This window comes from Vigna umbellata, chromosome 3, assembly GCF_029865625.1.
Source record: "Vigna umbellata cultivar VRB3 chromosome 3, Vumbellata_1.0, whole genome shotgun sequence".
NCBI lineage: Eukaryota > Viridiplantae > Streptophyta > Magnoliopsida > Fabales > Fabaceae > Vigna > Vigna umbellata.
The window spans coordinates 20,413,250-20,425,526 of record NC_142167.1 but is presented as its reverse complement, the minus strand read 5'-3'; the positions used below and the strand labels follow the sequence as shown (position 1 = coordinate 20,425,526).

At 34.4% G+C, this 12,277-nt stretch overlaps 2 protein-coding genes across 2 annotated transcripts; one reads left to right on the top strand and one right to left on the bottom strand.

Annotated features, from left to right (window-relative positions):
- Positions 1-59: 59 nt before the first annotated feature.
- Positions 60-4,904, bottom strand: LOC124840946 (beta-galactosidase 13-like). Its single transcript, XM_047317087.2, has 18 exons — positions 4,535-4,904; positions 4,214-4,309; positions 3,998-4,110; positions 3,808-3,874; positions 3,638-3,730; positions 3,391-3,534; positions 3,137-3,231; positions 2,945-3,050; positions 2,620-2,823; positions 2,371-2,538; positions 2,095-2,273; positions 1,845-1,954; positions 1,562-1,671; positions 1,347-1,454; positions 1,160-1,264; positions 947-1,092; positions 477-822; positions 60-361 (listed from the first exon to the last, which is right to left on the bottom strand). The coding sequence occupies exons 1-18, from the start codon at positions 4,700-4,702 to the stop codon at positions 242-244; spliced, it is 2,478 nt and encodes an 825-aa protein (XP_047173043.2). The 5' UTR covers positions 4,703-4,904; the 3' UTR covers positions 60-241.
- Positions 4,905-9,425: 4,521 nt separating this feature from the next.
- Positions 9,426-12,250, top strand: LOC124840986 (rac-like GTP-binding protein RAC1). Its single transcript, XM_047317147.2, has 7 exons — positions 9,426-9,811; positions 10,358-10,445; positions 10,533-10,642; positions 10,724-10,787; positions 11,333-11,397; positions 11,580-11,645; positions 11,730-12,250. Exons 1-7 carry the CDS (start codon positions 9,713-9,715, stop codon positions 11,829-11,831), a joined length of 594 nt encoding a protein of 197 aa, XP_047173103.1. The 5' UTR covers positions 9,426-9,712; the 3' UTR covers positions 11,832-12,250.
- The last annotated feature ends 27 nt before the right edge of the window (positions 12,251-12,277 follow it).

Here is a 12,277-nt window from a genome sequence, read left to right as displayed (position 1 = left end):
TCCTATCGAACTTGTATTAAATGTTTCTCTACATCTTTAATGTAATCAGAACAAAATTTTTTAATGTAGTCAGAACAAACAAAAATGCTGTTTGTGAAGAAAGGACACTGATTTGAGGTATCCTGTGACTTACTATAAAACAAAAGAAAAGAAAACAAAGTGAAATCTGAGTTTATGAACTGCATTTCAGCAATCAGATAACTAACGCAAACTCAGCTCTAACTGTCCTAGAAACAGGTTTCTATAAGTCACACTTCACTTGAATTGCAAGAGTCTTCGACACGTCTGGGCAAGGATCTTTTCCCTTGGTGAAGGTTGAGGCTTCAAGTGGAATGGAGCATGACTGTTTTCCCACGCATTGCTGAACAAAGTCAAACAAGCAAAAAACAAAAAGGTTGAGCTGCATGTTTGAGGAGTTTGCAAAGATAAAAACAGTGTTAGTTGGTATTTTGCAAAGAAAGAAACGAGAGGTTTGCCTGTTCAACAATCTGCTTGGTGGCAGAGGCATCACATTTTCCCATAACAAACTCTCCACAGACACCCGTGGGATCACCAAAGCTTGCAAACTCCACAGTCTTAATGGTTTTGTAGGTTGGACATGTGACTGTAGCTGTTGGCTTCGGATTTTCCACAACAGTCTGGAACTTGCCACCCTTAGATGCCCAGGAATTGACGTTGGGAGGGTGATTCTCTGTGATAATACTGCATATTGTATCTCTGTCAACCGTTTGAATCTCTATCTGACTTGGGTCTGATGGCTCTTCCTCAAATATCACAAGGAGATTGTCTTTTTGATTTAAGTAAGTCCTTGGGATGTGGTACCTGATGCAACATAAGTAGCAAATTTGAGATGGCCAAAACAAAAGTTAAAAAAACAAGGATAATGAATAACTCTGAGTTGGTTCGTTTTCTTGGACAGATATTTGTTTTTCAGTGATTTACTTACTCTGACTGAGTAGGGCTTCCAAGGGGAGAGAGGAAACTCATCCAATGACGACCAATGCTTTTACCATTGATCCAAATCATTCCCTTCCCCATACCAGTCATCTTTATGGCTACAGGATCCCTTCCCTCTGGTGTTGTAAAAGTTGTCTGTAAAAAAATTCAAACATGGGTCCCCTAGAAAGAGCTTGCAAAATTTTAATCCATTAACTATTACCTTGTACCACGAGAGAGACTTTCCATTTCCCTTGGCCTCTTTCCATTCTACTTTCTTTGATCCCTCCTCAGTGAAAACGGCGTACTCCTCTCCTTGGATTCCAACCTGCAAAACGCCACCAATTCAGCTGTGCAATCTCACCTGTTCAACTGTTATTTAAACAGATTGGTTGATCAATTAATAATACCTTAGTGCCCCAACCATTAGAAGTCAGATCAATTTTTCCTGAGTTAAGACCAAGGATGAGTATAGACTTCGGTCCAGCATACCTGTGCTCCATGTATGCACCACTGTCCTGTATATATTAAAGGGGATACAAAAATATGATGACATTGAAACATTGAAACATTGAAACAAACAAGTGGTGAACATAGGTGAGAAGGAAAAAGTTGAGCCTCTTACAGGGAGTCCAATAGTGGTAGCCAAGATAGCTATGTTGTTAACTCCAACCTTAAAGTTTACAGCTTTCTGGAATTCAAAACCTTTCTCTTCATGGGTACCATGATTTGTTCCTTAAAACCATCAAGACAGATAGTTAGCCAAATGTGAACAACCCTCATGAGTTTTTCTTAGAGAATAGAATACTATACACTTTGCAAGGCATGAAGAAATCCAAATACATTGGACTCGATCCACTTCCCTCTTTTATGGAGAATGATCATTGGTCAAGTTTCTGCGTTCTTACCAATAAATTCTCCATTTACAAAGGTATGCAGTGAATGGCCAAGACTCAAAATACGAATAACGGTGGATACGTCACTCTTCTTTGGCAAGTCTTCCGGACCCAATTCCACGCTGCATTAAATGTATAAAAGGGTCTCATACAACAGTTGTATAGAATACCAACGCAGGGATGATGAGATTGACGAAATATCAGGGCGAAATCTTATGCATGGGATAATAAATAAGGGAAATTGTTTCTGACAGGAACTCACCTGGTGGTGTACCATGCATAGTCTGTGGTGTCTTTAAGCAAGCTATAAAGTTCAGCGGGGACATTTCCACTAACTGGTATATCCTTGGCGACTGGAATGGTTTCAGTAAACACCTCCCACTTGAAATTGTTTGCATTTTTTGACCTCTTGAAGTTCCTTGAATTATGTTGTGAAGCAACCTGATTGAGGAGGCAATGTGAATTAAATACAGGGACTAATCAAGAAGCAAATCAAAAATTTCAAAGCCTTGTAAAAAGAAAGGGTAAAAGAAGCTACATTTTGGGTGTTGAAGACCACAGTCTTGCAGTCAGGGAGGATACTAATGGAACGTGGTGGCAGAAAATAGTTCGTTTCTCTGAACTTTATGGTGGCTGAATTTTTGGTGTGGTTGTTAGTGATGAAAGCAGTACATAAGTGACTCTCTTTCTTCTCGAAAACTATAATCTGCGTAATTTAAACTTGCAGCATTATGGTTGTAGTTCAAAAAACTTGCAAACATGAAGGCTGGTGAGATGAGATGCTGACCTCATGATGCTGGTTAACTTTTGTGGTCGTCGATTCAGCACCGAACAGGGACTGTCTGCATAGGGTCAATGCCTTGTGCACGTCTCTCAGGTGACTCCATTTTGGGTCTCTCTGCAAACCGAACTCATCAAGAGGGGCTTCATCGTAATATCGGGTTGTACTGAAGGCAGAGCTTGTTCTACCAAAATTTGTTCCACCATAGTACTACACACAAGTTTCAGATTGAGTTGAGTGAGAAGACAAACTCTCTATCCATAACTTCGTTTCGTAAAACAAATTTGCTAGCTGGCTAGCTATATATATAGCATCATAAGGTTTTCATTACCATATAGTAGTTCATCAAAGAGCCCCTCTTAGAGAAGAAACGGGCAACTGAGAAGGCAATGTCTTCTGCTGATCTTTGCGATGGTGGATCTCCAAACACCCTATACCTGTAGTTTCAATTGGGTTAATTGATGTTCACGAAACATTACAAAAATACTTACTTACAATGTTGATCAGCAATGAATATACTTACTGAGCAGTCCAGTTTTCAGTCCACAGGACAGGCTTGTCGGGTTTGTTAGGGCCTGTAAAGGTATCACCACAGTGTCTTCCATTGCATGCATTTACCTGGAAATTCACGCAAAATCTAATTTAACTCTATAAAACCGATTTATGAGATAAGTTTTGTGTGTAAAATCTAATTTAATCTTGTAAGATATGTTTTGCATCCAAAATCTAATTTTTCCCAACCGTTTGTAATATGTATACACGATTCCATGAACTTACCACTGGATCAGGAGCATCCGTTTGTTTGCACATGATCCATGGAACTCCAACATCCAGTGCAACTGCCAAATTTGCAGCCCATTGGACGTACTTATCTCCGTCCTCTCTAAAAGCGCGTTGGATATGGTTGTACTCATTCTCGATCTGTATTATAAATCAAATGCTGTGAACACTACTTTGCTTATACTATATCTTGTGAAGTAATTAGCGTTGGGAGATTTTTTATTATGTTGATAATATTCAGAACCTGTGCCAAGATGATGGGGCCTCCTTGGGGAGCGAAGAGCTTCGCTTCTTTACATAATTTTATAACAGTTTTTGTATATTCTTTCATGTATTTCTGCAAATTAGAAATCATTTTAATAATCTTCAACTATATTACCAGGAACTCGAACCTCACGTAAGGTTGATTCATACCTTAAAGGCTTCATTGTTTGAACGGAATATGATATCAGGAACCTCTCTTAGCCAATACGGAAGTCCTCTGATGCATCATCAACAATGAAGGAAATTAATTATCATCATATGAGACAGCGACGAACAGGTATTATTTGTAGCTCAGAACATGCATTTCATTTCAGAATTTTAAATTCAATAAATAGCATACCCGTGATTCCATTCGGCTTGGATGAAAGGTCCAACCCTGAGGGTAACATACATTCCTTTGTCATGACAGAGCTGCATGAACTTCACGAAATCATACTCCGGATCCACTTTGAACTGCAAAATCAGAGAACAAACCACCATTTAGACCAGCTGAAATATTCATTAACGATTCGTGTATGCAGCTAGTAGTTCGATCTAGTTCCAGAAACAATTTTACCTTGCCATGTACAGGCTCATGAACGTTCCAGAAGATGTATGTTTGAATCACGTTTATACCTCCACGTCTAGCTTTGTCAATAATCTGTGGCCACATCTGAAAACGTACACCCAACAAAACCATTTATTTGTTCATCTATACCGAGAAATTGTTGCATGGTTTGGAATCCTCACGTTCACACGTAGCATGGAGTTGAATATTTTATATTACAACAAAAATTAATTAATAAAGTTCAACTGCATGTTACGTAGAGATTCACTGAGATCATATAGCATGCATTCAGTACAACAATTTCTGCATGTTACGTGATGAAGAAGGTACCTCAGGGGGACTTCGAGTGTAATGGACGGAACCGGAGAAGAGAAGCTCCCGTTTTCCATTGATGATGAGCGACCTTCTATCGTATGTGACTTCCTTATTCTTATTCTTCTCTGCGCTGGTAACAGTGATGAAAAGCAAGGTAATCAAAGCAAGTTTGATTGTCGACATGTTGAGATTGTGTGAGGGCAAATAACTCGAAATTGATTAATCAGATGGTGTAGTTGTTCTGAAACTGTTTCCACAATTCCATCAGCCACACTTACGTAGTGAAACAACAGACAACACATGATGTTGTATATAAGGTGTTGGAGGAAACCTCGGTTTCCTTTGTCAAATTTCTGTTAGGAATCATTGGTCATGGTTAAGCTTTGTCTACGTGTCGCTTAAATATGTTGCTTTCTCCTTCTTTCGCTGCTAGCTACATAGTATTTTTCTTTGTAAACTATACTATTATTGTTTTGCCTGTTATTTTTGGAACGTGTATATATACATATATATCACATGTTTATCTTCCCCATGCATTGCTTTGAATTCTTTGCGGTGTTCATGGTCCATTGCACACTCTACTTTCCTTTTTGAAAATGTTTGACATACACTTGCAGTTCATGTACACCACTTCCACGTGGCAGTATGTGTGGCATTGCTGTACAGGTGGCAATATTTTAACTTAATATCTTGTGGATTTTAAGAAACTATGTAATGACTTATGCTTAGAAGACATTTATAAAGTTTGGATGGTTATTATATATTTATATTTATGCATCCTATTAAAAAAATAACACGAAATCGATCAGCATCAATAAGATTTTTTTATCAAAAAATTATTTTATGATTTTAATTCCTTTTATTATTAGTAAGAATTAAAGATGTATTAAGAACTTTACAATAATTCACAAGTATCTTACAGAACTAATATTGAGTTACAGTTATAAATTGGAATATACAATCTTTATTTTGTTGGAATTGTAACAACTCTTCTAATTATAACATATAATTTACAATATGATGTAATTTATTCCATTTAAAAAATTCGAAGTATTTTAAAAAAATATGTATAAAATTTATTACCTTCTCATGTATTAAATAGAATCAAATCCATGCATTTTTAAAGTCAGAAGATTAAATTGGACTAAAATTTCAAAGAAAGATTAATTCTAATTTTAATGAAAGTTAATGAATCAAAAATATATTTTACCCTATTAAAACCCATGATACGAACAAAAACCAAAGAAATTTCTATTTAAGATTGTTAATATAAAATATAAAATTAGGTTGTATAATCGTAGTTGTATTATAAAATTTATATTTCGAAATGTACAATAGAAATAGGATAAATTTTAGGTATTAAATTGTAGAATTCAAAACAAACAAATATAACATTTTAGCTAGAGTGTGTAATCCGAGATCTACAAATTACATAATTCAAAATTAAAATTAAAAAAATGAAAAATAACTCATCCATAAGAAATGCACCAGTACCACTCCCACCACCAACTGCCACCAAAACGCACACCAGTACCTTCACACCAAACCAAAAACAAAAAAGCAAACCAAACACAGTCTTAGGGGTGCAGAAAGAAAAAACGGAGGTGCAGATAGCATTGGCCTTGCGAACTTGCGGTCAAAGTGGTTTTTGTCAGCACACGTTCATATGTTTCCTGAAGAAGCAGCAAATTAAAATAAAAAAAAGAAAAGAAAAGAAAAGAGTAGAATTGTTTGAAGAAAGAACCAAACTTTGGAATACGAACGAAAATTGAATAAGACCCATACATCGTGGTGGTCGCTTAAAATCAGGTGGTGGAAGGTTGATTGACATAGGTTTAGGTGTAGATTAGATACTCATAAATTACTATCTATAGGCAAATTCAACATAAAAATTCCAAGAGATACGTGCCGTGTGTTACACACAGAGACGAATATATATAATCGGTTGACTTGATTCATGCAAACGATTATTGATGCTTAATCTTTTAACTTTGATTAATAAAAAAAATATACTTTTACATAAATAAAAAAGTATTATTATTTTTTCTTATATTATTACTCGATGAATAATTGATAACAGTGGATTTGCTTAATCAGTGGCAGATGAAGCTGAAAGTACCTGTCAGCACTCTGCAGTAGTTCCGTAAAACGTCACAATTGTTGATTTGTGATGATCCAACTAATCTGATTAGGTGGGTGGTACCATTCATCAATTTTATGCGAAATGAAATTGAAATTTAAGCATGTTGTACCACTGCCATGGACATGCTACAAAGTTAGAGATAACATTTATGCATCACCATTCACTATCAATAGTAGCATATTTCTGCTTTAATTACACATTATTAAACAAAAGCTTTCCATACCCAACCATGAATTATCGCTTCCTAATCAAGGAATGCTATGCCTTTCTTTCACATCATTCTCACACTTGTCACTATCTTCCACGTGGGTTTAATGGAGGATGCATTACCCATCCCTGTCGTCTCTTTTCTCCCTAACACTGTAAACTTCTTTCGTAATATGTAGTGGACGGTGTCGAGAGTTCTGTTTAAGTCTAGAAATGAAAAAGTAGAACATAAAAATGAAAGATTTATTAATTTATTGTTTTAAGATTTTAGATAAAAAGTGATGTCGACTCTTGATATAGTTGGTTCAGATGTTATTGGTGTTTGTGTAATCCACATAGAATCTATCTCTTCCTTGATAGACCCAATTATTTTAAGATTTTAAGTAAAAAATGGTGTCGATCCTTTATATAGTTGGCTCAAATGTTATTAGTATTTATATAATCCACGAAAAATTTTTTTTTAGACTGAGAAGACAACCTGCTTTACATTTTATTCTTCACATAATTTTAGAAGAAAAATATCTTCTTAAAAACTTTTTTTTTTATAATTTTTTTTACAACGTTGTAATTCGTGATTGATTAAAAAACACTAAGTTGCAAAGATTAAAAAACAAGACATGATTTGTTTGTTTGTTTTTCTCTTTGTCAGAATTATGAGACATTATCTGAAGTCTTTTATGACAGACCGAGATTCATTTTAACATGCAATAAATTAATTACTCATGCAAAATACCGAACTAATATATTTAGGGAATTATAATACTCCCAAGTTTGTAAAACTGATAATGCATGCATGAATGGTTAATGAGAGAGAGATAGTGTGAGACGGCTAATCAGAATTCAGAAATAAAATTTTCTTTATTCACAGAAAACGACGAACATTTCACATGCTAGTCCTATGTATTAACTTCTTTCGTACAGCAGCAATTTCTTGTCTCTCTTCTAACCAGAGATTCTTAACAAGTGCATCATCACACTTAGTAACTTTTTTTTAAAAATTATCCTAAGTGTCTAATTTATATAGGCTACTTTACCTTTGTATACATTAAAACAGCTACAAAAGAAAATTCATTTGCATTATGCAGCAAGCTCTATGAACAATGAAACATGGCTGACACTAAGTTGCAGCCAAGAGTGGGGGTCCTCTAATCATGGTTCTTTTGCAAAACAAAGAAAATAAATCTTCATTTTATCTCATGTTTATAAAAAAAATTAGATATAATCTATCTACCTAAATGTTTGAGGTCTTTTTTCTTTTTGTTTTTAACTAAATTAAAGTTTTATCTTGATAATAAAAAATTTCCGTGTTTATAGTAAAAAAATAATTTATCAGAATAAAATTCTATTTTTGGTTAAAAAACAAAACAATTTATCATAATTTATACCGGCCTAGTTTTATTATATACTAGACTTAATTATATATTTTATTACTTTTTTGACCCATTTTTGCTATTATTTGGTTTTTAATTTGTGCATTTATTATGTAACAAAACGATATTATTTTGTAGAAGTTTATGATAAAACGATATCCTCAGCTTCTAAGGATTCTTCCCTAATTTTTTACATACTGAAAAAAAAATGTAAAAATTGAATAAAAGTGATGAATATATATTAGTATTGGAAAAATAGGTGTACTCTATAAAATGATGAGTTGAACCAAATTAATAATAGTTACTTAAATTTGACTAGACCAATATTGTTTAAACTCATTTAATCTATAATATTGGCTTTCATGGGTTTATGATCTTGTATGCTTTTAGAAAATAATAATTATAATTTAAAAAATAAAACAATATTATTGTACTAAATATACACATACGTAAAATGTATATATCGATTACTTTTTCTCTTGATAAATCATTTTACACCCCACATTAAATTTTCAGAAAAAAAAAAAAAACATAGTTGTAATAAATTCACAAAATAACTATATAAATAGTAAAAAAAAGGGTAAAATCATTGCTTTGTTATTTTATGTGAAGAAGCCACAAATGGAGACTATGCAATCATAGGGAAATATTACGATTGAAATTCGTTTCATAATTTGAATTTTTGTGTGGAATAAAAAAAAATTAAAGCATTATAAATGAATCCCACAAATAGGTGTGAAGTAGGATTGGTTGAAAAGTTGGTGCGAGTTGTTTATTTTTCTTCAACTTGAAAATCATTCTCACAACTTTTTTTAATACTTTTTCTCTTCATTTTTTTAATTTTAAAAAAATTAAAATAATAATAATGAAAAATGTATTAAGTAACATATTCCCGAGTTTCTTTCATATTCCAACATCTATAGAAAATATTTTATAAAATAGATATTTGCCAAATACTATTCATCCTCACACTTATTTTTATTTAAAATAGATATTGCCAAGGTGAGATATTTCTAAATATAGTCTTGGAAATCAGTAAAAGTAATTAAAAAATATTCTTTAATCATTTATTAATACAAAACACCCATATTTATAATAATTAATGAGATAATTAAGATTTTATTGAAAGCATAAAATATCTTATAGTTGTTTGGATTTCTTTATTTGACAAAGGCATTGGGATGAAGGTGAGGGGAGTTGGTGGGGGCATATTAAAATTTGGTAGTCTGAGAGATGAAAGATGATGAATTTGTGGCATAACAAAAACAATAGCTGGCAACTACAACATGCAGGCCCAGCTCCAGCAGTACACCAAATTCAATTCTTTTCCCCTTTCTCTAACACCCTTTTTTTCTTCCTTCTCTCTCCCTTCTCTTTCTTCTTCTTCTTTCTCATCTTCTTGAACATGCACAATTTTACTCACCATTGCCGCATGAACCATTAACCTTTATCCTACCTGCAACAAACACAGCAATGAGTGCCTCCAGGTTCATCAAGTGTGTCACCGTTGGGGACGGTGCCGTCGGCAAGACTTGCATGCTTATCTCCTACACCAGCAACACTTTCCCTACGGTCAGTCTGTTTGTACTTCTCTCTCCCCAAAGAAAGCTTCACATTTTATTAGCTCTTCAGGTTCTCGCTCACTGGGTTTTCAGACAATGACAAAATATGGGTTGGGGATACTTCTGACCTATTTGTTCTTGCTTTTTAAGAAATGGGGTTGCTTGTGTTCTTCAAAATTCATTTTTTTTTTGGTTTTTTTCGTGTTCTTGTTCCTAGGGTTTTCTTGGTTATTTGTCCTTACCTTACCTCGTTTAGAGTTGCTGATGCTAAGGTTTCTTTTAGACAGACCAAGCATGGTTTTTTTTTTTCTTCTCTTTGGTTAAATCTTGGATGTTGATTTCAATAGGTGCTATATTTTTGCTTTATACGACTCTACGGAGGTACAATGTATCTTTCAGATGCTTTGCTTATCTTGGGACTTAGATCTTTGTTTTTGGGATTGATCTTCAAAACGATTTTCTTTATGCTGTTTGACTGACAATTGACCTAATCACGGGGACGACTTTGGGGTAGTTATTGTGACATCTTGTGTTTCTTTGTGATTCATTGCAACAGGACTATGTGCCGACTGTCTTTGACAATTTCAGTGCAAATGTAGTGGTGGATGGAAGCACTGTGAATCTTGGGTTGTGGGATACTGCTGGTAAGTATAATTTCCGTGTCATTTTTCATACTTACTGTATTTTGGGAGTGGCTTGTCACGGTTTTGGTTTTTAAACTCATGGAACAGGCCAAGAAGATTACAATAGATTGAGACCCTTAAGCTATCGTGGGGCAGATGTTTTCCTGCTTGCTTTCTCTCTCATAAGCAGGGCAAGCTATGAAAATGTTGCCAAAAAGGTATGCTTGATATTTTTCTTTCTTTTTTATTGTTTCTTTCCCTCTCTTTTTCTGGACTAATTTCACCCCCTTCTTTTCCAGTGGATTCCTGAGTTGAGGCATTATGCTCCCGGTGTTCCAATTATTCTTGTTGGAACAAAACTTGGTTATATTTTTGTCCCTTCATTACTTTCTTTAATTTTGTTTTACATTGTTAATGTGTTCCTTATGTGTTAGATAACAATCAGCATAACTGTAATTCCATGATATTGCAAAGTTTCTTCATTTAATGATGACTTGCCTTGTTGTTCTCACTTTGTGTACCCCTCACGGTTTTATAGTGAAGAAGTTACTTGTTAAATAAACCCAACCTCTAGTTATATGTCTACACCTAAATTCTATCATCTTAAGCTATCGCGGTTACTTTATTGGTTGTTATTCAGTAGAGAGTGATGAAGTTCCTTCCTGTATTACAAACTTACCTCAGTTGTCAGTTGTGACTTTAACAAATAATTGGTTCGCATATAACTAAAAAGGCAAGTGTAGGGGTTGTTCTAAACGCTGCATGAGTGGTTGTTCATAAAAGCTTGAGAAGTTTGGAGTTTAGCTGTGTATTAGGGGGTGTAGGATGAAAGAGTGAGCATATTTAGTTGCCAAGTGAGTTCATGATTTATCAGTCTCAATTTCATGACAACCAAATCTGTCTTGTAGATCTTCGGGATGATAAACAGTTCTTCCAAGATCATCCTAGCGCAGTGCCTATCACCACAGCACAGGTGCTAGTTATTTGCCACTACTTCCTTCAATTAATTGTTTATGCATTTTCTTTTACTGTTTTTTTTTTCTTTTTTATGCATTTTCTTTTACTTTTTTTTTTTCTTTTTTCTTTTAGCCTTTATTTGTCAATACGGGCATGAACTTGGTAGATTAGTGGTCTGATTTACTTTATTTTCTGAAGGGTGAGGAACTGAGAAAGGTCATTGGTGCTCCAGTTTATATTGAATGTAGTTCAAAAACACAACAGGTTTGCATATATGTTCTCTGAACCTTTAAAGTTCGGAAGGTTAAAGGAAGTCACAACCTTATTGATGTTAACCTCTGAATGCAGAATGTGAAGGCTGTTTTTGATGCTGCCATCAAGGTAGTTCTTCAGCCACCAAAGCAGAAGAAAAAGAAGAGAAAGGGGCAAAAGGCCTGTTCCATTTTGTGATCTTCAAGTCTTGATATAGTAGTTTGCGGAGGATGACATGACTTTAGTCTTTGCCATTCTATATCTTATACTATTTCCAACCTAGATGAAGGAATCACCACGTCCAACTGACCACATCAAGGTTCGCTCAAAAAGAATCAAGCTATTTGTCTAATTGTCTCTGGCTGTAGGATCTGTACAGTCATAATTTCAGTATGTTTGGCGTGCGCACAACACTTACGTTTCAATTGGCTGTTTTCCTGTTGTATTGATTGCTATTAGATGGACATTTCCAGCAGTGGAATTCATGTTGTAATCTAATCTAGAAGGTGCTTGCATGCATATGTGGCATTGAATATGATCTAAGTATATGTAATTAATTATGTTAGCTGCTTTAACAGCTTGGATGTAGTTGGTTTGATCAAGTTTTCATTCTTCCATTTGTTTGTTCCTATGAGTTTGACTTT